At 42.9% G+C, this 25,326-nt stretch overlaps 1 protein-coding gene across 1 annotated transcript in view; it reads left to right on the top strand.

The window, feature by feature from the left end:
- Positions 1-25,326, top strand: part of LOC124798830 (cytochrome P450 6k1-like) — a 106,356-nt gene that overhangs the window by 38,280 nt on the left and 42,750 nt on the right. The window contains exon 5 of the mRNA XM_047262360.1: positions 20,281-20,462. Coding sequence (XP_047118316.1) covers positions 20,281-20,462 — 182 coding nt within the window. The remainder of the gene's footprint in view (positions 1-20,280; positions 20,463-25,326) is intronic.

Genomic DNA, 25,326 nt, shown 5'->3' with positions numbered 1-25,326 from the left:
GCTGCGTTCTGTTATCTAGGAACTCTTCAATCCAATCACACAATTGGTCTGATAGTCCATATGCTCTTACTTTTTTCATTAAACGACTGTGGGGAACTGTATCGAACGCCTTGCGGAAGTCAAGAAACACGGCGTCTACCTGGGAACCCGTGTCTATGGCCCTCTGAATCTCGTGGACGAATAGTGCGAGCTAGGTTTCACACGATTGTCTTTTTCGAAACCCATGTCGATTCCTACAGAGCAGATTTCTAGACTCCAGAAAAGTCATTATATTCGAACATAATACGTGTTCCAAAATTCTACAACTGATGGACGTTAGAGATATAGGTCTATAGTTCTGCACATCTGTTCGACGTCCCTTCTTGAAAACGGGGATTACCTGTGCCCTTTTTCAATCCTTTGGAACGCTACACTCTTCTAGAGACCTACACGGTACACCGCTGCAAGAAGGGGGGCAAGTTCCTTCGCGTACTCTATGTAAAATCGAACTGGTATCCTATCAGTTCGAGCGGCCTTTTCTCTTTTGAGCGATTTTAAATGTTTCTCTATCCCTCTGTCGTCTATTTCCATATCTACCATTTTGTCATCAGTGCGAGAATCTAGAGAAGGAACTACAGTGCAGTCTCTGGACTTGTCATTCTGCCTTATAGTTTGCGTTGTCCATCCACTGTGATGTTGTCTTTCCGTGTTTATAGGCGACTCACCGCAAACGCCCTGGTCGGGCAGAGTCTCCTATGACTGGCCACAAAGAAAAAGTCTAACAATGTCTCACGGACGCAAAACGCGTGCAACTCTCGGAACAGCAACAGTTGTTCCTTCAGCAGCAGTTGAAACAGCAGTTCCAACAGCAGATGCAGTAGCAAACCGTCTTGTTATGTCAGGAAATTCAGCTTTTACCAGGATTCACAATCCATGGAGGCTGCTGTCGCTTCCCAGTGTGTGTCCCGCCCACCCGCGTTTCGGCCGTTTGACGTCACCAATTGAGATTGGGACAGTATTTGCAGCGGCTGAAACAGCACTTCGCCAGGTTTTTGGGTTTCTGATGATGCTCTCCAGTGATAGCTTTTCCTTTCTTGGGCTGCCCCAGAGACGTTTTTCTTACTAAAGAAGTTGGCTTACTTTTTACTTTACTTTTACTTTACATGTGGCAAGGGCCTTATTGACCATACGCCTGTTCTATGAGCCTCTTCCACTCCTGCCTGTCCAACGCGCTGTTTGTCCAGTTGCCGCTGCTGTTCATCCTCATTGTATCCTCCCGAATGTTATCCCGCCATCTGATTCTGGGTCTCCCTCTTCTTCTCGTTCCGTCTATTGTTCTGCTGAATGCCATTCTAGGTAGTCCATTCTCTGTCATTCTTGCTATATGGCCTGCCCAATTCAACCTTCTCCTCTTGAGCACTTCGACGATGTTACGGTGTTTGTACAGCCCTCTTTATTCTTCATTTCTTCTTATTCTCCGTTCCACGTTATTTTCGTCGCATACAGGTCCAAAAATTTTCCTTAGCACTTTTCTTTCGAATATTAACAGTTTTTCTTCATTTTTCTTTCTAAATATTAATGTTTCACATCCATATAACATCACAGGTATAATGATCGATTGATATAAGCGGATTTTGAAGTGATCTTTTTCTTAGAATTTTGATGAAACTAAAAGTGTCTTGTTTGCTGTTGATAAACTGGCATCTATTTCTATATCTGTTCTGTTTTTATTACTAAAAATTACTAATAATGCTTCCTAGGTACTTGAAGTGGTCAACAGTCTTGAAATTTAATCCATCTGCAGTCAGAGGTGCATCTTTTCTAGTTTTCTTACTTACGGGCAGGTATTCTGTCTTTTCTTCATTAACATGTAATCCTATTTTCTCAGCAATTTTGTAGTAATTTTGCATCATTCTGATTAATTCTCTTTTGGAACTACTTATTAGTTCTACATCATCTGCATAGGCAAGTCTTGTAATTTCACATCCTGTAGCTAGATCCCTTGTGGACTGGTTTTAGAAAATTCTCTATCAATCTTCTCTAGGACAAGGTTAAATAAAATAGGTCAAATGGCATCCCCATGCCTCAGTCCAGTGTACACCTTAAAATCTTCAGTTTATCCTACCGGTGTCTTTAGGCGACAAAGTTTCATCGATACACATTTTAACTAAACTGACTGATTTTGATGGTATTTTAAATTCCTTCATTATATTTAGGAGTGTCTGTCGGTGTATGCTACCATAGGCCTTTTTAAAATCTACGGATAATATGTGGACATCTACATTGAATTCCCACGCCTTCTCAGTTACTTGTCTTAGGGTGAATAAATGATCTAATGTGGATCTGTTTCTGCGGAAACCGCATTGGTAGTCCCCAATCAGTTCTTCTGATATTGGCATCAGCCTGTTTTAATAGGCAGTTTGATAAGATTTTGTAGGTGACATCCAGTAAGACAATTCCTCTGTAGTTATCATAAACTAGTGGATCATTGTTCTTAAATATGGGGCACACAATTGCAGTTTTCCAATCTGCAGGAATGTTTTTCATCTCCCAAATTGTTTCTATTAACGCCTGTATTTCTAATTCCAGTTGTGGGCCTCCATTCTTTAATAACTCAGCGTATATCTTGTCCTCGCCAAAAGCCTTGTTATTCTTTAATTTCTTTATTGCTTGCTGCATTTCGTTTACTGATGGGGTAGTAACTGTATCAGCTGTATCAATTGTATCAGGTTCTTCCAATTTAAAATAAGAGTGTGGGTCATTGTAGTTGAGAAGTTGTGAAAAGCATGTCTTCCATCTGTTTTGTACGTCGGTTTTGTTGGTCAATATTTTCCCATACTGATCCTTTATAAACTGTTCCCTTTTATTGAATTTACCAAAGGATTTTTTTATATTTTGATACATCTGCCTTGTCCTGTGATGTTGGAAATCATCCTCTGCTTCTCTGGCTCCCCTCTCAAATCAGGTTGCACTCACATTCGAGTAGATATGTTCGCTACTGTATAAATATTTTACGCAAAGATTCTATGTCATCGCATTGCGCCTTGTTTTGCATCAATACCACAAGCAACCGATACCGCTCGTGGGTGACGCATTTGCAGGGACTTATTTCACTTGCGCAAATCCGTCTTGCAAAACTTCTTGTATGGATACGCAGTGCAGCCCTCAAGCTGGCCAATCCTCCTTTGGGCGATATTTTGAAAATCGAACAATTTTTCGAGAGCAAATGAACGCCTTGTGGCTCGTCCCCAGGTATCAGCAGTTCAACCTCCATTACTAGGACGGAATTCTCGTAAGTTCTTTTACCGTGGGCGTCGTCGTGATTTGTCACTTTCGGACGTGTCAGTGTCCTATGAGCACAATGTGTCGAAATACGCTGTGTGGTCCCCCATCTAGTCCCGACTGCTTCACAATGCAGCAACTGCGCACTGCCTAGATCGCTGGGCACACTGTATCCATTGGGGAAAGGATGGGCATCTCAAAACAGTCTGCTGCCATGCACTGGTAGAGTCGGAGCCCACTCCACACTTCCATCAAGGGATGGTGCATGAACTCCACGCTGTTGTTCCCCAGGGCAATCCCCCCCCCCCCCCCCCCCATCATCAAGATGTTTATTCATCTCACGATTGAAAATCAGGACATTCATTTACAAGTAGACATGGGAGCGACGGCAACTATGGCAGCATACAAGAAGGTTACTTAGATGATAATGTTGTTTGCTGTCAATAGTCCCTCAGCTGGCAATATTTTCAGTATGGATGCCTTCTCGCTGTTTTGTTTCTTCATCGTGGATGAGGTTCAGGTCGTCTCAGGCACGGTTCCTTTCCAGAAACTTGACGATCTATGTGTCTCTGTTAGAACTGGGCTGGGATAGGCCACCAATTTTGAGGCCTGTTTCTGTCAGGCATGTCCACTTCTTGTCTCCCTATAGATGGTGGTTATGCTCAAACTCGATCGCTTTCTTGACGCTGGGGTAATTGAACCTGTCAAAACTACACCCCTGGCAGTGGTTCAGAAACCAAATGTCCCTCCAGCTCTTTGGAGATTTTTGATCAACAATCAATTTCCAGCCCCACTTGGAAACTTACTCCATAACACGTCTGGAGGATCTCCTCACAGAGCTTGTCGGTGGTGAATCTTTTTCCAAGCTAGACCCTGCTGATGCTTATTAACAGATACCACTGTATCAGGAATCGCGACACATTATAATCACAATACACCCTTTGGCTTGTACAGCTATAACTGTTGGCTCTTTGGAATCTCTTATCCTGTAGTAATCATACAGAGATACATGGAATGGTTAACCATGTCCATTCCTGCTTGTAATGATTACCTATCTGCTTTAATAGTTATGGGTACTATGTGCCAAGACCACCTGCGCAACCTCTGCACCCTCTGTACCATGTAATGTGATGTAGGGCTCAAGTTCCGCCAACACAAGTGCTGGCACTTTCAAGAGAAAGTGCTATACCTTGGACACTTTCTCAACAAAGATGGGATTCAACCTACTGACTGCACTGTTGCAGCTGTTGACTTTCTCCCACATCCCCAAAAACCAATAGGAGCTGACAGCATTTTTGGATCAACTGAATTATTCATGTAAGTTCCCCCAACAAGCAGCATGTATTAAGCACCCATTGAACCAGTTATGGAAGAAGGGCGTTCAGTGCTGGTGGTCAGCTTTCTATGAACACGCTTTCACCCAGTTGAAGCACGTGTTATGCTTGGCGCCCTGCCTTAAATCCTTTTCTGCATCACATACCCTAGTTTCGGGTGCTGATGCTCCCCCCTGTGGCATTATTGCTTTCTTGGAGCCCCACAACGATTATGGTACACAGCGATTCATCTCCTATGCATTGAAAAGTCTGAAGCTTTCTCAACGAAATACTCACAGATCGATAAAGAGGCCTTGTCGTTCGTCTTTATCGTTAATAAATTCCGTGCGTACTGATATGTCTGCGTAAGCGAAGAAACTAACGATCAAAGTCCGAAAACAATTTATTGGACTGTTCAATTAACCAACACAAAGTCTCCAAGTATAACACCAACACAAAACAGTGATCCGTCTTCGAATCACAACTACATACAAGAATAACATAGAAAACAACTGAAATAATTTCCTACTAGTCTCGGCCAGAGTTCTCCAATATACCAAGCCTAATCCAGAGATCAACGAGAAGATCCAAGCCGGGCTCCCGGGGCGGCAGCAATCCATGTCTGCTGGCGGTTGATGAACTGCCGATGTGCGGCCGAGCGCTTGCCTTTATAGCGCTTCGGCGGATGAGTACCTCGTAACTATTTTCCATCACGTGGTTTGAAGTGTGAAAATAGTTCCGCAATCTGCAGCGACCTCTTCCTTATGTTTATGTGGGCTGGTAGTGGCCCCTGGCAACCGCAGGTGTCTTTGCTGTGTTGTTGTTGTTGTGGCCATTCATCAATATTGCCTGTCGGTTGTGTAGTGCTTCGGTGTGCCTTTGAAGCGGGCAACCCGCGGATGCAGGCTGTCAGATTGGTTGCTGATACTCTAGGCGCCGTGATATCTGGTGGAGAAGGCCACAGCACATGCCATTATGGGATTACGTTTGCCCTAATTACTGACCACAAAGTGTTGTTAGCGCTCTTTGAGTCACACTCTTGGCTTCCATAGCTGACAGCTCAAAGACTACATCATTGGGCTCTATTCTTGAGTTCTTATAATTATACCATTAAGTAACGGCCCACTGTACTCTACTACCCTCAGACCGGACATTGAAACAACAGGAGATCTTCCATTACTGCATTGATATAGACAACAATGCACCTCGGAAGTGTTTCCCATTACAGCTGCTCACATCACCACAGACATGTGCTGTCATGCAGTATTTGCAACATGGGTCATCAGTTTTTTTTTTAATCTGCTGATCCAGAACTCCAGGCATGGGCTCGCCTATCTCATCGTTTGTTTGTTGTCTATGATCTTCTTCTGCTGGATGCGGAGGCAGATACCCACTCTGTTGTCATCCCATCTACCTTATGCCCTCATGTCTTGGAACTCCTCCACTGTGGACACTCGGGTATGTTGTAGATGAAAGCCCTTGCTAGGCAAGATGTGTATGAACCAGGACTGAACAAAGATATGGAAGCCAACTTGTGCAACCGTTCTGCATGAGCCCAACATCGAGATGCTCCATCTCAGTCTTTTGCATCCTGTCCCACTCCCTGTCGCCCCTGGTCCACATTCATCTGGAATTTGCTGGTCCCTTTCTATGCTCTATGTGGCTCATTGTCGTGGATGCTTATTCTAAATACCCATATGTGGTTAGAAAGGCGTCAATCTCTACAGCTAACACACTCAATGCACTTATCCAGATTCTCCACATCGAAGGGCTTCCCTGCATCCTCATGTCAGACAATGGGCCACAAATCACCGTGGCGCCGTGTGAACGGTTCTGCAATGCTAATGGCATCAAACACCTCTTTACCCCTCCTTTTCACCCATCCTCCAATGGCGAACCAGAGCAGATAAAGTGAATGTCTCCTGACCGTGTCCATTTCCGGTTACTATATACTCAGTATGAGACAGGCGAAATTCCCTCAGACTTCAAGAAGAATATAATAATTCCAATCCCAAAGAAAGCAGGTGTTGAGAGACGTGAAAATTACCGAACTATCAGTTTAATAAGTCACAGCTGCAAAATAATAACGCGAATTCTTTACAGACGAATGGAAAAACTGGTAGAAGCCGACCTCGGGGAAGATCAGTTTGCATTCCGTAGAAATGGTGGAACACGTGAGGCAATACTGACCCTACGACTTATCTTAGAAGAAAGATTAAGGAAAGGCAAACCTACGTTTCTAGCATTTGTGGACTTAGACAAAGCTTTTCACAATGTTGACTGGAATACTCTCTTTCAAATTCTGAAGGTGGCAGGGGTAAATACAGGGAGCGAAAGGTTATTTACAATTTGTACAGAAACCAGATGGCAGTTATAAGAGTCGAGGGACATGAAAGGGAAGCAATGGTTGGGAAGGGAGTGAGACATGGTTCTAGCCTCTCCCTGATGCTATGCAATCTGTATATTGAGCAAGCAGTAAAGGAAACAAAAGAAAAGTTCGGAGTAGGCATTACAATCCATGGAGAAGAAATAAAAACTTCGAGGTTCGCCAATGACATTGTAATTCTGTCAGAGACAGCAAAGGACTTGGAAGAGCTGTTGAACGGAATGGACAGTGTCTTGAAAGGAGGATATAAGACGAACATCAACAAAAGCAAAACGAGGATAATCGAATGTAGTCGAATTAAGTCGGGTGATGCTGGGGCAATTAGATTAGGAAATGAGACACTTAAAGTAGTAAAGGAGTTTTGCTATTTGGGGAGCAAAATAACTGATGATGATCGAAGTAGAGAGGATATAAAATGTAGACTGGCAGTTGCAAGGAAAGCGTTTCTGAAGAAGAGAAATTTGTTAACATCGAGTATAGATTTAAATGTCAGGAAGTCGTTTCTGAAAGTATTTGTATGGAGTGTAGCCATGTATGGAAGTGAAACATGGACGATAAATAGTTTAGACAAGAAGAGAATAGCAGCTTTCGAATGTGGTGCTACAGAAGAATGCTGAAGATTAGATGGGTAGATCACACAACTAATGAGGAGGTATTGAATAGAATTGGGGAGAAGAGGAGTTTGTGGCACAACTTGACTAGAAGAAGGGATCGGTTGGTAGGACATGTTCTGAGGCATCAAGGAATCACCAATTTAGTACTGGAGGGCAGCGTCGAGGGTAAAAATCGTAGAGAGAGACCAAGAGATGAATTCACTAAGCAGATTCAGAAGGATGTAAACTGCAGTAGGTACTGGGGGATGAAGAAGCTTGCACAGGATAGAGTAGCATGGAGAGCTGCATCAAACCAGTCTCAGGACTGAAGACCACAACAACAACAACATATACTCAGTGGCAAAATTACGACTCGTCGGACCACGCTTTGTGCCTCCAGCTAATATACTGTATCTTTTTCGTATGTTGACGATGTACAACTTTCCGTGCTAGATCCTTCGTCAGGGTACCCTCCACCAAATATCCATTGCTTGCAGTTACTTTCGCAGCATTTGTTCTGAAGCTGGTTGAAATGGTCCTGAGTTCTCCGACAGCAACAAATCATATCGGGTTTGAAACCTATGGTCATTGACAAGGCGTGACAGTTCTCTCAGGAACCTGTCTGTTAGTTTCCTTTATGTGGCTACTGCTCTTACACGTTGTTTGAGCTTCAAGTGGTTCAAAATTCCTTCTGGTGTCACTGCAATCAGTGCCTCACTCGACAACAGCAAAGACTGATCAAGATTGGTAACAGATATTGCCGTTTTCATAGACAAATTACCAGCGGCGTTCCTGCAGTGGAAACACCAGTTCCAGTCAGATCACCGAAATTAAGCGCTGTCGAGCAGGGATGCCACACGGATGGGTGACCATCCTGTGTTCCGAGAGTGATGTTGGCAAGCGGGATGCTCTCAGCCCTCGTGAGGCAAACTGAGGAGCTACTGATTGAGAAATAGCAGCTGCGGTCTCGCAAACGGACATACGGCGGGTGAGCGGTGTGCTGACCACGTGCTCCTCCATAGCCGCACCCAGTGACGCCTGTGAGCTGAGGATGACACGGCGGCCGGTCGTTACTGTTGGGCTTCCATGGCCTGTTCGGGAGGAGTTTTTAGTTTTTCATAGACAAGTTGTGTTCTGCAAGATATATAGCGAATTCTAGGAAGGCGCGTATAAAGCCAGGCAACAACTGGCGATGCATCTACGATAAATAGTGGAGACTGGGGCAGGCTGGTGCACGCTTTTTTTGATTTTTTCCAGCCTGTACTTTGAATGCTTCCACCGAGCTTTTTATGTGGAAACATTGGTGCACTGTTTCAGCAGCCTTACAGCTAAGTAATTGTGGCATCTCACTGATTGTCTATTCATTACAAAAATGTTTAGTACACCAATATCACTGGGGCCAACCTACCCCACCCACTGGGCAATTTGGCCCAGCAGATTTTATTATTTCAATAGTTACGATACTAGTTATTATGAAACGTCCCCTTTGAAAAAATTAATGAATTACTGTGCTAATAAACCTCTTACATTATTTAATTTTCAAACAGCTGAGTAGAACTGAACGTACTCAGACATTTGGCTCTTTACCTATTCTGATCAACACTAAACTGACACACTGTATTTTTAGCGCAACGCAATCTGACTTTCAATAATCCCTACAAAATAATGGCCCTGATTAACAATAACCTATACCTTTCATGAATCACTTACCTCACAAAAATCTTCGTTACTCGAACTACTGCAATACAGCGAGCGCCAATACTGCCAGCTAAATAAAAGATTCTAACTACTGAAGGCACTAACTACTGATAGACATAGTTAGCAGATGAAAGATTTTGATAGCGTTCCAAAGTCATTATATATATATATATATATATATATATATATATATATATATATATATATATATATATATATATATCAGTTCATGACATCCAGTCTTACAAATTTACTGTCTCTGTCCAGATCATCCGCTGTCAAAACTTCGCCAACTCACTCTCCACATCCACCACGGCTGGCGGGTCACCTCCAACAGCGCAACGCTACGCGCTGTTAACAGCCAACTGCCCAACGCTACAATAGCAAACAACAATGCAAACCAGCCACAGACTGCACACAACACAGCCAGTGATTTTCATACAGAGCGCTACGTGGCGTTACCAATAAAAAACCTAAACAGCCTACAGAGTTCCAACATTCATAGAAAAGTCCTTTCACGTCATTTTTGACACATGACAGGTGTGCCCACCACTTGCAACTTGTACATTGAATCAATTCATAACCTGAATTGCTGTGAGAGAATGGTTTTGGTCAGCTAAGACACAGGACATCCTCATTTTCATCTTTCTGATCTTGAAGAATCGTCTTACAAGTGCATACCCTCATTCTGCTTTGTCATGACCACAGCCATATTTACGCAGAACGTTAGTATTTCTTAAAGTTTATTGATTTTCTCTCCTTGAAGGCATGTTGTTCGCGTTGTAATGCGTATTTCACTGGCGTGTCTCTCGGTAGTGCTGAAGTTCTTCGTTTCTCTGCTGTCTGTTTTTCGTGGTTGTGACGTCTTAAATGGCTTGACGTCTTCAGGCGTTGATAAGTGCTGTTGTTGACGTGAAATGGCTTTTAACTTAAGAGGCGTTGCTATTGACATAAATAGGCCTATCATTGTGTTCTTAAGCAGCTGAAGGGCCGGCTTCAGCAATCAAACCATAACCAACAACATTTGGATCAGGTCTCTCTGTTATGTACGAAGCCAGAAAGTCACTGTCTGTGAAAATGTCCCTGTTTAAGGGGAGGGGGGGCTGCATGTCACTTTGAATCCAGTTAGTATGTTTCTGGTCGTAATTGCATTCGGTAGTGAACTTTTCATACGACTTAGGAGGTGGTACATTATTTGATCAAAAGAATCCGGACACCCCCAAAAACATACGTTTTTCGTATTAGGTGCATTGTGCTGACACCTACTGCCAGGTACTGCATATCGGCGATCTCAGTAGTCATTAGACATCGTGAGAGAGCAGAATGTTGCCCTTCGCGGAACTGACGGACTTCGAATGTGGTCAGGTAACTTGGTGTCACTTGTGTGATACTCCTGTACGCGAGATTCCCATACTTCTAAACATCCCTGGATCTGGTAGTGAAGTGGAAACGTGAAAGGACACGTACAGCACAAAACCGTACAGGCCGACCTCGTCTCTTGACTGACAGAGACCGCTTGCAATTGAAGAGGGTCGTAATGTGTAATAGGCAGATATCTGTCCAGAACATCACACAAGAGTTCCAAACTGCATCAGGATCCACTGCAAGTGCTATGACAGATAGGTGAGGGGTGAGGAAACTTGGATTTCATGGTCGAGCGGCTGCTCATAAGCCACACATCACGCCAGTAAATGCCAAACGACGCCTCGCTTGGTATAAGTAGCGTAAACAATGGACGATTGAACAGTGGAAAAACGTTGTGTGGAGTGACGAATCGCGGTACGCAATTTCGCTGTCCGATGGCAATGTAGGTATGGCGAATGCCCAGTGAACTTCATCGGCCAGTGTGTGTAGTACCAACAGTAAAATTCGGAGGCGATGGTGGGGTGTGGACGTGTTTTTCATGGAGGGAGCTTGCACCCCTTGTTTTGCGTGGCACCATCACAGCACAGGCCTACATTGACGTTTTAAGCACCTTCTTGCTTCCCACTGTTGAAGAGCAATTCGGGGATGGCGACTGCATCTTTCAGCACCATCGAGCACCTGTTCATAATGCACGGCCTGCGGTGGAGTGGTTACACGATCGTAATATCCCTGTAATGGACTGGCCTGCACAGAGTCCTGACTTGAATTCTCTAGAAAGCCTTTGGGATGTTTTGGATCGCCGACTTGGTGCCGGGCCTCCCCGACCGACATCCATACCTCTTCTCAGTACAGCACTCCGTGAAGAATGGGCTGCCATTCCCCAAGAAGCATTCTAGCACCTGATTGAACGTATGCCTGCGAGAGTGAAACCTATCATTAAGAACAAGGGTGGGCCAACACCATACTGAATTCCAGCATTACCGATGGAGGCCGCCACGAACTTGTAAGTCATTTTCAGCCAGGTGTCTGGATGCTTTTAATCACATAGTGTATATCGTCACTGGTCGTTCGTTTGCTGTGATCTATGCAGTACACAGTGAGTTTATGAACTTCTTAAAAAGGCTGTAAATATTTCGGTCTAAGGGCTGTAGTTTGTGACTATAGTGAACTGGGAAAGACAAACGCGTGACGCCCTTTTCCTTGCAAAAATGTAAGACTTCAGCTGATAATTGGGAGCTACGATTGTCAATTAGTACCAAACAAGAATGGTCTTTAGAACATCAAACAAGTGTTGCAAAATGTTGCATGTATTTCAAGGAGCAAGCTTCTGTCATCTAACTTGAGGGTTGGGCGCTACCAGTGCTCACAACATGGCAGTGTCTGTTAAAATGGGGTTTGAAGTCAACCTAAGGAATATGAGAAATGGAGGCACGTTATTCCCATTTTCTAAATCCATAGTGACAAGCGATCCTCCTTCAGCAGATGTCAGTAGCTCTGTTTGACACAGTCCCTTTCTAGCTCCTGTTCGGTCAGGCCTTTGGACTGTAATGATTCCAGTTTCATCTACATTCCAGATGTCACGAGGCGTCAGTTTCAGTCTTTTCATAACATTGTTCAGATTAACAAACAAAAAAGGCTGTGTTGTACTTGTTGAAGCCACAACATTGTGCCAAACAACTTGCTTAAGGAGTTCGAAGGAGAGATTTGGATGTCGTTTTAGAAATCCTGAAATCCAACCAGGACTTGCTGTTCCAAAGTGAGTCCAAGACTGGCGTCTTTTGCGTTGACAGGCAATTGTATAGGTGTAGGCAAACTGTCTAACTTGTTTGAATGAAAAGCCAAAGTATGTGCCACTAGCTTTAATAAGGTACTCTTCAAACAAGTTTTCCTGTTCGAGTTCAGGTACTGGGAAACATGAATTTTTGTTAGCTATGTATGTCCTATCTAAATAATCCTAAATAAAGCTTTTAGAAAATTATTAGTGAACTTAGTTTTATACATTACTTCTGTTATATCTGTGGTTATTTTTAAATTAGCTAAAATAATAAGTAAAGACTACAAAACAAAGAAATATGTTATCTGAAATATTTCTACGAAGCCAAATCTACCCCTGAATTTTTGACGTTCCAAAAGGTTCTAAATCTTTCAATTTGTTACGGTACCTCTATGAAGGTTTTCTAGGTATGTTGCACTCTCTGCTCACTTTCCTAACTGATCTTTCATTCCGCTTTACTTCTGTCACTGCTAATCTCATCGCTGCTTCTGAAACATTGCCTCTTTCAGTTTTCTTTTTACAATTTCGAGCCATCCTAAAAGCAAAACCGCAGAACGACCATGAGCAGAAACATGAGTGCATTCGAAGATACAGTTGGATTTGATACTTTAAAGTATGAGACCTGCAGCGTCTCAAAAGTAACAATTTCAAATTTATATTACAATCGTTTTAGTTGAATACATCAAGACAAGTTATTGGTTTTTAAAGGAAAAATGAGAAAAAATCAAATAACCTGTATTGTTACTGGTTTAAAATCAGTTCAGCAGACAATTTTCTTACATAAAAGTTCTATTGAATATGATCTAGACTTTCATTACGTTGGATCTACTGGAGTATGGGACAGACTGGAACACGTTGGCCAAAGGGTCACGATGGCCAATTAGTATTATTTCGTTAAACTTGCATTAGAATACGTCAAAGAGTCAGGAACTTGGTGGCAACAATGCCGTCACCTTTCCAAAAACGTGCAATGAGATTGTCGAGCGTGGTGGAACATGCATTTCATGTTTTCTTGTTAGTGAAAGTAAATTTTGCTAGCTCAAGATATTTTGTTGTGTGCTCCAAGGTAACGCACTCACGAAACAAGCGAGTACAACGATTAAAGTCCGGCATTGTATACGGTGATAAATGTTGAAACGTTTTCGTAAACGAACTAACATAATCCCAATATGGCGATGGGGCACAACGACTCAGTTAAATAGGGGTACAGATATACCGGTATGAAATGAGCGTTAAGTTACAAATGTGTCGATAGGGAACGTTTATTGTGAACGAATCTGATTTTTTTTTGTTTGGTTGGTATGATATCTGTCAAAGATATTTAGTATACATCAAGTCATGGAACAAACAATATCATATGTTTTCATCGTGTTAACAATGTCGAATTTTGTACCAGAAAGTGATGATTTGCGGAAAGCATTAATTTTTTGTTTTCATTTGAAAAAAAGTCCTGCAGAATCGCATCGAATGCTTGTCGAGGCACATGGTGATCATGCTCTATCAGAAGCAACATGCAAAAGATGGTTTCAACGGTTCATAAATAATGATTTTGACGTAAGAAATGAAGAACGTGGAAGACCACCAAAAAAGTTCGAAGACGTTGCAAGCAATATTGGATGAAGATGATACAGTACTTTGAGTCAGAAGCAAATGGCAGCAATGCTAAATGTTCCACAACAAACAATTTCTGACCGTTTGAAAGCTATGTGAAAGATCCAAAAGTGTGGAAAATGGGTGCCACATGAATTGAATGAAAGGCAGATGGAAAACCGAAAAACCATTTGTCAAATTTTGCTTCAAAGACATGAAAGAAAATCAATTATGCATCGAATTGTTACTGGCGATGAAAAATGGATTTATTTTTAGAATCCTAAACCGGAAAAATCATGGGTTAATCCGGGACAACCATCAACATCGACTGCAAAACCATATCGATTCGGCAAGAAGACAATGCTCTGTGTTTGGTGGGATCATAAAGGTGTGGTATATCATGAGCTTCTAAAACCCGGTGAAACTGTGAATACTAATCGCTACAGACAACAAATGATCAATTTGAACTATGCATTGATCGAAAAAAGACCAGAAGACATGGCAAAGTAACTTTTTACACGACAATGCACCCGCACACAAAGCAAAACTGGTTCAGGATACAATCAAAACACTTGGCTGGGAGCTGCTACCCCACCCGCCGTATCCACCAGACTTGGCCGCTTCCGACTACCAATTGTTTTCATCAATGGGACGTGCATTGGCTGAGGAACACTTCGATTGGGTGTCTGATTGGTTTGCTTCAAAAGACGAACATTTCTATTGGCGCGGTGTCCACAAATTGCCAGAAAAGTGGTCAAAATATATAGAAAGCAATGGTCAGTACTTTGAATAAAATTTTTTTTACTTTTCAGTTCAAAATTAGTGTTTCATTTTCACAAAAAAACGCTCATTTCGTACCCGTACATCTGGTATATACGGTGAATAATATGTCAGCCTTTCGCACATATATGTTCAATATTATTTTTAACAGTACTCTTGTTGGTATTCTGTAGCTACAAAATCAGAATATGAGAAAATCTAAAACTCTCTAATATTTATTTGGTAATATAGTAATTTCATTTTATTGATGAAGAAATTAAAATTGTAATATAATGTATTGTCTCTTTGCTAACAGTACACAGGTCAGTCTTCTAATATGTTTACTATCACAGTGCAAAAGAATCTTAATGTTGCATCTAGAATAACTTATAAAGTTAAACGGGTTCAAACCTCTTTTGACGATATCTATCTTTCTCCTACTAAAAACCTGCATTTAAATTTACTGATTTTAATTTAACGTTATTTGTAATGAGTCTTACAGCTCTGCTACCTCGTGAAATACTGAAATATTGCAAATCTCAGCCGGCCGGAGTGGCCGAGCGTTTCCAGGCGCTACAGTCTGGAACCGCGCGACCGCTACGGTCGCAGGTTCGAATCCTGCCTCGGGCATGGATGTGTGTGATGTCCTTAGGTTAGTTAAGTTTAGGTAGTTCTAAGTTCTAGGGGACTGATAATCACAGCAGTTAAGTCCCATAGTGCTCAGCGCCATTTGAACCATTTTTTGCAACTCTCAAGTTGTACCACTCTCGAAATAACGACTCCAGTGCTGAGATAAAGTGCTATAGATAGGTAAATTAGGCTAGTTAGTAGTGTGTACATATTGTCAACGCTAGTGGACGAATCAAAATCGATTTTCCTTATCTGTCTTGTTAGTAATATATCCATAATTAGAAACTATCACAGCAGCATACAGCACAAGAGCAATAAAAAGCAGCACTTACTTTAAATTCAACTGCAAGTAAGAACTGAACTGATTATGAAAACAACAACTGAGCTCAAGTAAGGCCACAGTAGTCTGTCTCGGTTTAAGTATGGATGGGCGATAGCCGATAGTGCTATCGATATATGGATAGATTAAATCTATCGATAGCCTTGTTAACTCGACAGGGTATATTCCTTTTTTAGTCGTGTGACTGAAAACGAAAATATCTTTCAGTATCACCATATGGCCACTAGTCACGTGTCGTTTCATTTAGATGATAGGGACGGGGGTAGAGGTTCGGACCCCGTCGGATGCCCAATTTCCTACGTCCTTGACAAAAGTCAGAATAGTATTTCGCAATCCTCTTACTCACTCCACTCTACAGCACTTCGCGCTCCGCCATTAGCCGGCGTCGGTGGAACATACACTCCTGGAAATGGAAAAAAGAACACATTGACACCGGTGTGTCAGACCCACCATACTTGCTCCGGACACTGCGAGAGGGCTGTACAAGCAATGATCACACGCACGGCACAGCGGACACACCAGGAACCGCGGTGTTGGCCGTCGAATGGCGCTAGCTGCGCAGCATTTGTGCACCGCCGCCGTCAGTGTCAGCCAGTTTGCCGTGGCATACGGAGCTCCATCGCAGTCTTTAACACTGGTAGCATGCCGCGACAGCGTGGACGTGAACCGTATGTGCAGTTGACGGACTTTGAGCGAGGGCGTATAGTGGGCATGCGGGAGGCCGGGTGGACGTACCGACGATTTGCTCAACACGTGGGGCGTGAGGTCTCCACAGTACATCGATGTTGTCGCCAGTGGTCGGCGGAAGGTGCACGTACCCGTCGTCCTGGGACCGGACCGCAGCGACGCACGGATGCACGCCAAGACCGTAGGATCCTACGCAGTGCTGTAGGGGATCACACCGCCACTTCCCAGCAAATTAGGGACACTGTTGCTCCTGGGGTATCGGCGAGGACCATTCGCAACCGTCTCCATGAAGCTGGGCTACGGTCCCGCACACCGTTAGGCCATCTTCCGCTCACGCCCCGACATCGTGCAGCCCGCCTCCAGTGGTGTCGCGACAGGCGTGAATGGAGGGACGAATGGAGACGTGTCGTCTTTAGCGATGAGAGTCGCTTCTGCCTTGGTGCCAATGATGGTCGTATGCGTGTTTGGCGCCGTGCAAGTGAGCGCCACAATCAGGACTGCATTCGACCGAGGCACACAGGGCCAACACCCGGCATCATGGTGTGGGGAGCGATCTCCTACACTGGCCGTACACCACTGGTGATCGTCGAGGGGACACTGAATAGTGCACGGTACATCCAAACCGTCATCGAACCCATCGTTCTACCATTCCTAGACCGGCAAGGGAACTTGCTGTTCCAACAGGACAATGCACGTCCGCATGTATCCCGTGCCACCCAACGTGCTCTAGAAGGTGTAAGTCAACTACCCTGTCCAGCAAGATCTCCGGATCTGTCCCCCATTGAGCATGTTTGGGACTGGATGAAGCGTCGTCTCACGCGGTCTGCACGTCCAGCACGAACGCTGGTCCAACTGAGGCGCCAGGTGGAAATGGCATGGCAAGCCGTTCCACAGGACTACATCCAGCATCTCTACGATCGTCTCCATGGGAGAATAGCAGGCTGCATTGCTGCGAAAGGTGGATATACACTGTACTAGTGCCGACATTGTGCATGCTCTGTTGCCTGTGCCTATGCGCCTGTGGTTCTGTCAGTGTGATCATGTGATGTATCTGACCCCAGGAATGTGTCAATAAAGTTTCCCCTTCCTGGGACAATGAATTCACGGTGTTCTTATTTCAATTTCCAGGAGTGTAGTAAGTAACAACGAATGCCCACGCAAGTTTAAAAAAAGCTGTACATTCAGAAGGACATAACTGCGCATTATCAAGATTATGATCCAGATTTTCACACGGGATCGATTTCTGCGTCTGGTATTTTGCTAGTGGGCTTTTCCTCTCTAAACGATGGGGTAAAGTTGGTGAAGTTTCCTAGTGAGTGCAGCTTCAGGGGTACATCACAACGCTCTCTCCCGTCACCCAACTAACATGGGACTGTTCCTCAAGGAGAGAACATAGTTGAGAACACAACAAAAGTACGATTACGATGATGAGCACAAAACTGCAGTGGTTTTGGAAGTGGCTGAGAAGCACAGCTTACAGACCTTCCGTGCAATCCAGTTAACAGTTGTGAAACCATAAGACCTATATGCTTTTCGCTCATCATTTTCGCCCTACACTATTTTTTACTCAACATTAAGGCGCTGGCCTCACTTTAAGATGTACTTGGAATGAACCCCTTTCCGTCTCCCAGAATTAAGTTTTTTCCTGTTACTTTTACACAAACGCCTTTACTGGTAGCTCACTGTCGACTTTTTAAGAGAGGAACTTTTTCTTAATCCAAAGAACAGCTGTTTCTCAAATTAGTAGAGTTGTTTGAAGCAGCAGTTTTTACATTTTAGACTAAAACATTGTTTCACCTAGTCATCTCTAACATCGGCAGAATCTTATTGTATGTAGGACAGCTTAATGTGTAACTTTAATTGGTATACCCTCGCCTCTGTCTGGTACAGTAATAACTGACAAGAAAAGCTCGTTTAAGATACTGACAGCCAGAAGACAATATTAAAAAAGTACTACTAAAAAAACATTTCTGTCTCAGAGAAGTTTGGCTAAGGACAGATTATGTCAGTCATTAATGCATTTCATGTAAGTTCGATTAATGATTGCTGAATATAACGAAGAAGCCAATAAAGGTAGAGAAAGGACTTTTCTTTCGTTGAGATGTACTCCTACTATTAACCTTAAATGTATTTTTATTTCCCATTACTCCAACCGTTGAGAACAGGAAAGAATGGTAAATCACCGGGACCAGGCAATATCAATCTGGAGAGTCTGAAATATGGTGGTGACAAAGTTGAGAAACGGATAAAATGGATCTGAGCACTATGGGACTTAACATCTATGGTAATCAGTCCCCTAGCACTTAGAACTGCTTAAACCTAACTAACCTAAGGACAGCACACAACACCCAGGCATCACGAGGCAGAGAAAATCCCTGACCCCGCCGGGAATCGAACCCGGGAACCCGGGCGCGAGAAGCGAGAACGCTACCGCACGACCACGAGCTGCGGCCGAGAAACGGATAACATAGCTCTTCAACAAAATGGTACATGGAGATTCAATACCCAAGTAGATGAAGCTAGGTTACATTAGTACCATATTTAAGAAAGGGGATCGCAAAACTTGTTCAGACTATCGAGGAATTTGTGTTACAAACACTTTAATGAGAATTTTTTGCGAAAGTAATTAAAAACAACCTGGAAAAAAATTTAGAACCCAAGAAGAACAATGTGGATTCACGGCTGGGATATCATGTATAGACCATATTTTCACATTACGACAGTTTTTGGAGAAACATAGGGAAAAATCAAATAATTTAGGATTAATTTTCATAGATAGAAAAAGCGTTTGATAGAGTTCCAAGAAAATTACTTTGCAAAGTACTACATATGGCAAACATAAACCCTTCCTTGATTAAAATAATACAACTGATGTATAAAGATAACATTTGCCAAGTGAAAGTTGGTAAAAACTTTCACAGAAATTTAGAACAGGAAAAGGCCTTTTACAGGGCTGTCCCATGTCACCATCATTATTTAAAACCTATATATATATTAGCCTTAGAACATGGTCTCGTAAATATAATAGTAAGGGGATTAGAAATAAGAGATGGAGTTTACCTACATCATTGACAGTTTGCTGATGAGCAAGTAGTCGTAGGACAAGATGAGAAGGATGCTAACTACATGTGCAATCAACTAGCAGTAGCACACAAAACTTGGGGTTTGAAGATTAATTACCCAAAAACAGGAAAGAAAATCAAAAAGATAAACACTTTCTGTTATTTGGGATCCATTTTAAAAATCGAGGGAAAATCAGTCAGAAATCAGTAAAAGAATTAATAGCGGACGGAAGGTCATTGGAATGCTTAACTCAGTCTTATGGAGCAAGAATGTAATGAGCAGAACTAAAAAATTAATACACAAATCCATATTAGAGAGTGTGGTTCTGTATGGAACGGAGACGTGGACAATTAACCTGAAGCACATTAAAAAATTACAAGCTCTAGAGATGGACTTCTGGAGAAGATCGGCAAGAATCTCCAGGAAAGAAAAGATAAGGAACACCGAAATAATAAGGAGAATGGAAATAAGAGAAGGAATATATGACGTAATGGATAGGAAGAAATTACAGTGGTACGGGCATGTGCGACTAATGGAGAAAGCCAGATACCAAATTTGATACTAGAGTGGGAACCGGAGGGGAGAAGAAGAAGAGGACGACCTATGACCACCTGGCTCCAAAATGTACAGCACGCAATAAGGAGAATGGGCGCAGAGGAAGAGAACACACAAGACCGAAACACCTGGAGGAATATTTTGAAAATATAGGTTAAGAACGTTTATTCTTTGTATTTCAATTTCCGAGTAAATTATTATGTTGGAGATAAGCCTCTGTAATGAAGAAAAGCTCAGAATAATAAAAAAAATTCCATTATTTTCAGGTTAAAGAACAGTGCTAGTGGGAAGTCAGGATTCTTTCGGAAGATGGTGGAGGATACAGTGGAGTATCGCGAACAACACGGCGTGGTCCGCAATGACTTCCTCCAACTGATGATGCAGCTCAAGAACAAGGGCTTCATTGACGACGAAAGCAAACTGGGAACCCAAGAAACCGATAAATGGAGTAAGTTAGCTGAACGAATTTTGTTCAAAGAAGTCAGTCATTTCTTCAAGGCAAATGTAGGAAGTGTTTGTGTTCACACACAGCCGAAGAATCAAATCGCATAAATAGGACACTAGAGATTATTTTTACATTGTTATAGCAGAGATCATTTTCATATGGTGATCTATGATTTACTACAGTATAGAATATAATTAGACGTAAATAATGCGGATAATATACGCATGATCATGTACATGATAGTTATTACTCAGACCAATGGTTTGGGCTCCTTCTTCAGCCGAGAGTTGTGTGTGAGGCAGATCTGTTCTAGTGTACTTCTGGATGTTTCACAGCTTCGCTCCCTGTTTTTAGTCACCGCACGAACTTCGAAAAGGCAGACACTCACATTGATGATTTCGAAATAGAAAAACAGCTACTATCGCTTTCTAAGGTTTCACTTGCTTCCCTTCTAGCAGCATTTAGTAGCTCGTTGGCGTAACGAAGGGCACCTAGCGACTGGCAAAGAAGCGTAGTAGGTCATTCTCATTTTCGAGAAGGATCGTACGACCGAGAGAGACAATTACACTACTAGCCATTAAAATTTCTACACCACGAAGATGACGTGCTACAGACGCGAAATTTAACCGACAGGAAGAAGATGCTGTGATATGCAAATGATTAGCTTTTCAGAGTATCCACTCAAGGTTGGCGCCGGTGGTGACACCTACAACGTGCTGACATGAGGAAAGTTTCCAACCGATTTCTCATACACAAACAGCAGTTGGCCGGCGTTGCCTGGTGAAACGTTGTTGTGATGCCTCGTGTAAGGAGGAGAAATGCGTGCCATCACGTTTCCGACTTTGGTCGGATTGTAGCCCATCGCGATTGCGGTTTATCGTATCGGGACATTGCTGCTCGCGTTGGTCGAGATGCAATGACTGTTAGCAGAATATGGAATCGGTGGGTTCAACTGGGTAATACGGAACGCCGTGCTAGAGCCCAACGGCCTCGTATCACTAGTAGTCCAGATGACAGGCATATTATCCACATGGCTGTAACGAACCGTGCAGCCACTTCTCGATCCCTGAGCCAACAGATGGGGACGTTTGCAAGACAACAACCATCAGCACGAACAGTTCGAAGACATTTGCAGCAGCATGGACTATCACCTCGGAGATCATAGCTGCGGTTACCCTTGACGCTGCATCACAGACACGAGCGCCTGCGATGGTGTACTCAACGACGAACCTGGGTGCACGAACGGCAAAACGTCATTTTTTCGCATGAATCCAGGTTCTGTTTACAGCATCATGATGTGAATGCACATTGGAAACGTGTATACGTCATCGCCATACCGGCGTATCACCCGGCGTGATGGTATGGGGTGCCAATGGTTACACGTGTTGGTCACCTCTTGTTCGCACTGACGGCACTTTGAACAGTGGACGTTACATTTCAGGTGTGTTACGAACCCGTGGCTCTACTAACGTACATTCGATCCCTACGAAGCCCTACATTTCAGCAGGATAATGCACGACCGCATGTTGCAGGTGCTGTATGGGCGTTTCTGGATACAGAAAATGTTCGACTGCTGCCCTGGCCAGCACATTCTCCAAATCTCTCACCAATTGAAAACATCTAGTCAATGTTGGTCTTGCAATTGGCTCGTCACAATATGCCAGTCAGTACTCTTAATGAACTGTGTATCGTGTCGAAGCTGTACACGTCACCCAAGCTCTATTTGACTCAATCCCAGACGCATCAAGACCGTTATTACGGCCAGAGGTGGTTGTTCTGAGTACTGATTTCTCAAGGCCTATGCACGCAAATTGCGTGAAGATGTAATCACATGTCGGTTCTAGTATAATATATTTTCCCAATGAATACCCCTTTATAATCTGCATGTCTTCTTAGTGTAGCAATTTTAAGGTCAGTAGTGTAAGTGTACAAACGATTTATCAAAAACGATAAACAGAACTACAAGGCTGAGATCGCAGTTGTCTATAGTAAAGTATCATCGTCGGACGGTAGTGAGGAATTGCAGAAAGACTCGGACAAAATTACCACTTGGTGTAAAGAATGGTGTTACGTATATAAATGTAGAAGAATGGGTACAAACAGAAAGAACAGCAGTATATTTTCTCATTACAAGATCAGTGCACTTCACGTCATGTAAGTAGACTCTAAGACAAAAAAAAGGACGCACAACGAAGAAATTATCAAAATGTGACAGAAATCTGTAGATATGATGTACATGTTTACACAAACAAATGCCCAAAGTTTTAAAAAATCGGTAATTTATTCAAGAGAAGGAGCTTCACAAATTAAGCAAGTCAATAAACCGTTGGTCCACCTCTGGCCCTTATGCAAGCAGTTATTCGGCTTCACATTGAGTGACAGAGTTGTTGGATGTTCTCCTGAAAGATATTGTGCCAAATTCTATGCAATTGCCGCGTTAGATCGTCGAAGTCACAACACGATTGGAGGGTCCTTCCCGTAATGCTGCAAACTTTCTCAACTGGGGAGAGATCCAGCAATCTTGCTGGCCAAGGTAGGGTTTGGCAAGCACAGCGACAAGCAGTAGAGACATTGAGACTCTCGCCCTGTGCGGGCGTGCATTATCTTGCTGAAATATAAGCCCAGGATGGCTTGCCAGGAAGGACATCAAAACGGGGCGTAGAAAATCGTCTACGTACCGCTGTGCTGTAAGGGTACCTGCTATGAAAAGTAATGCCACCCCAGAATATCACTCCTCGTTTCGAGGCCTGTATGGCGGGCGACATCCATGTTGGTATACCACCGCGGTCTTGGCCGTATCCCGACATTTCCTCATTGGTCATCAGGGCTAAATTCGAAGCGGGTTTCTTCACTGAAGACAATTTGAGATTTTAGGCTGAACACGTGTCTGGAGATGCCCCGGACAGCGCTGGAGTACCAACCCGACTGTCGCCCGCTATACAGGCCGACAACCATGAGTGATGGCTGGGGTGTCATCTCTTTCCATAGAAGGTCCGCTTAGCTATCGTATGTTGCACCCTTACAGGTTAGCGGTACGTCGGCGATACAGTATGTTGCCCTTCATGTAAGCCATCCTGGACTTCCATTGCAGTAAGATAATGGAAGCCTGCACACAACGAGTGTTTCTACTGCTTGTCTTCGTGCTTGCCAAACGCTAGCTTGGACTGCATGGTCGCCGCATCTGTTTCCAACTGAGAACGTTTGGAGCATTATAGGCAGAGCCTTCCAACCAACTCGGGATTTTGTTGATGGCAAGTGCCAGTTGGACAGAATTTGGCACGGTTCCCTCAGTAGGAAACCAATAATTCTGTCAATCACTGCCAACGTGAATAACTGCTTGTATAAGTGCCAGGCATCGACCAATGCGTTACTGATTTTCTCAATTTGTGAAGCTGTTACTCCTGAATGTGTCATCCAATTCTCCTGAAACTATAATCATTTGATTGTCTGTACATGTCCATCACACATACCGAGCTCAGTCCCTTGCAGATAAGTCTTTCGTAGTTCGTCTTTTTGTTTTGTTTTGTTGTAGAGTGTATTTAAAGGTAATACTAAGAAACGATAGGAAGTGGGACGATCATGTAAAATCAAAATACTGTGGAAGAATTGAATTTGTTGGAAGGGCTTTAGGAGGGACTGGTGCATGTGTTTAGGAAATGGCATACAAAACGCTACTGTGACCAGTTCTAGAATACTGTTCCAGAATTTGGGGTCCTTTTCAAGTGGATTGCAAAATCGACGGAGAAGAAATAAAAACTTTGAGGTTCGCCGATGACATTGTAATTCTCTCACAGACAGAAAAGGACCTGGAAGAGCAACTGAACTGAATGGACAGTGCCTTGAAAGGAAGATATAAGAGGAACATCAACAAAAGCAAAACGAGGATAATGGAATGTAGTCGCATTAAATCGGGTGATGCTGCGGGAATTATATTAGGAAATGAGACGCTTAAAGTAGTAAATGAGTTTTGCTATTTGGGGAGCAAAATAACTGATGATGGTCGAAGTAGACAGGATATAAAATGTAGACTGGCAATGGCAAGGAAAGCGTTTAGAGAAATTTGTTAACATCGAGTATAGATTTAAGTGTCAGGAAGTCGTTTCTGAAAGTATCTGTATGGAGTGTAGCCATGTATGTAAGTGAAACATGGACGATAAATAGTTTAAATGGTTCAAATGGCTCTGAGCACTATGGGACTTAACTTCTGAGGTCATCAGTTGTAACCTCCCCACAGAAATTTTAAAAGGATATTATTTAAGAATGCTAATGGACATTGTGCTAAGTGTAAGCTCCCCAGAGAAATTTTAAAAAGGACAATATTTAATAGAAATGGGAGCCAAACGTAACCTCCCTGCAATGAAATGTACTGACAGAGACAATAAAAATGTGAAATTCGCAATCTGACTCTGGTGTAAGCTCCCACAAAAAATAATAAAAGACAATTCAATGCTAATGAAACTTCAGTGACAATGAAAATTCAATTAAACCGAAATATCGGTCTTTGGCCCTGTGCAAAAAAAACCAGAATTAATCTCTTACCTCAGTATAACTGCATGTCAAATTTCTGCTCTTATTGTTGGCCACGGCTTGGAGGAACTGCATTGCAAATAATATTTTTTTTTTGAAATTTAACTGAAACTTTTCTTTAAGGGAAATGGAAGGAAATCGTTGATTCAATTAACTGGTTTCTTTGTAAAAAATTGCTTTGAAATAAAAATTATTATTGGGGCGATTATTGCACAAATTAGTTACAATTAATTTAAATTATTAACTAAGGGTATTGCTGATTCATTACCTTGTTTAAAAAATAATATACCTCGTCCTGAATCTTGACCAGCATGCCATGTCGACGCCCGCCGACTCCTCA

Source organism: Schistocerca piceifrons, chromosome 5, assembly GCF_021461385.2.
Source record: "Schistocerca piceifrons isolate TAMUIC-IGC-003096 chromosome 5, iqSchPice1.1, whole genome shotgun sequence".
Lineage (NCBI taxonomy): Eukaryota > Metazoa > Arthropoda > Insecta > Orthoptera > Acrididae > Schistocerca > Schistocerca piceifrons.
Note: the sequence above shows the minus strand (reverse complement) of the source record. Positions and strands in the feature narration are given on the sequence as shown.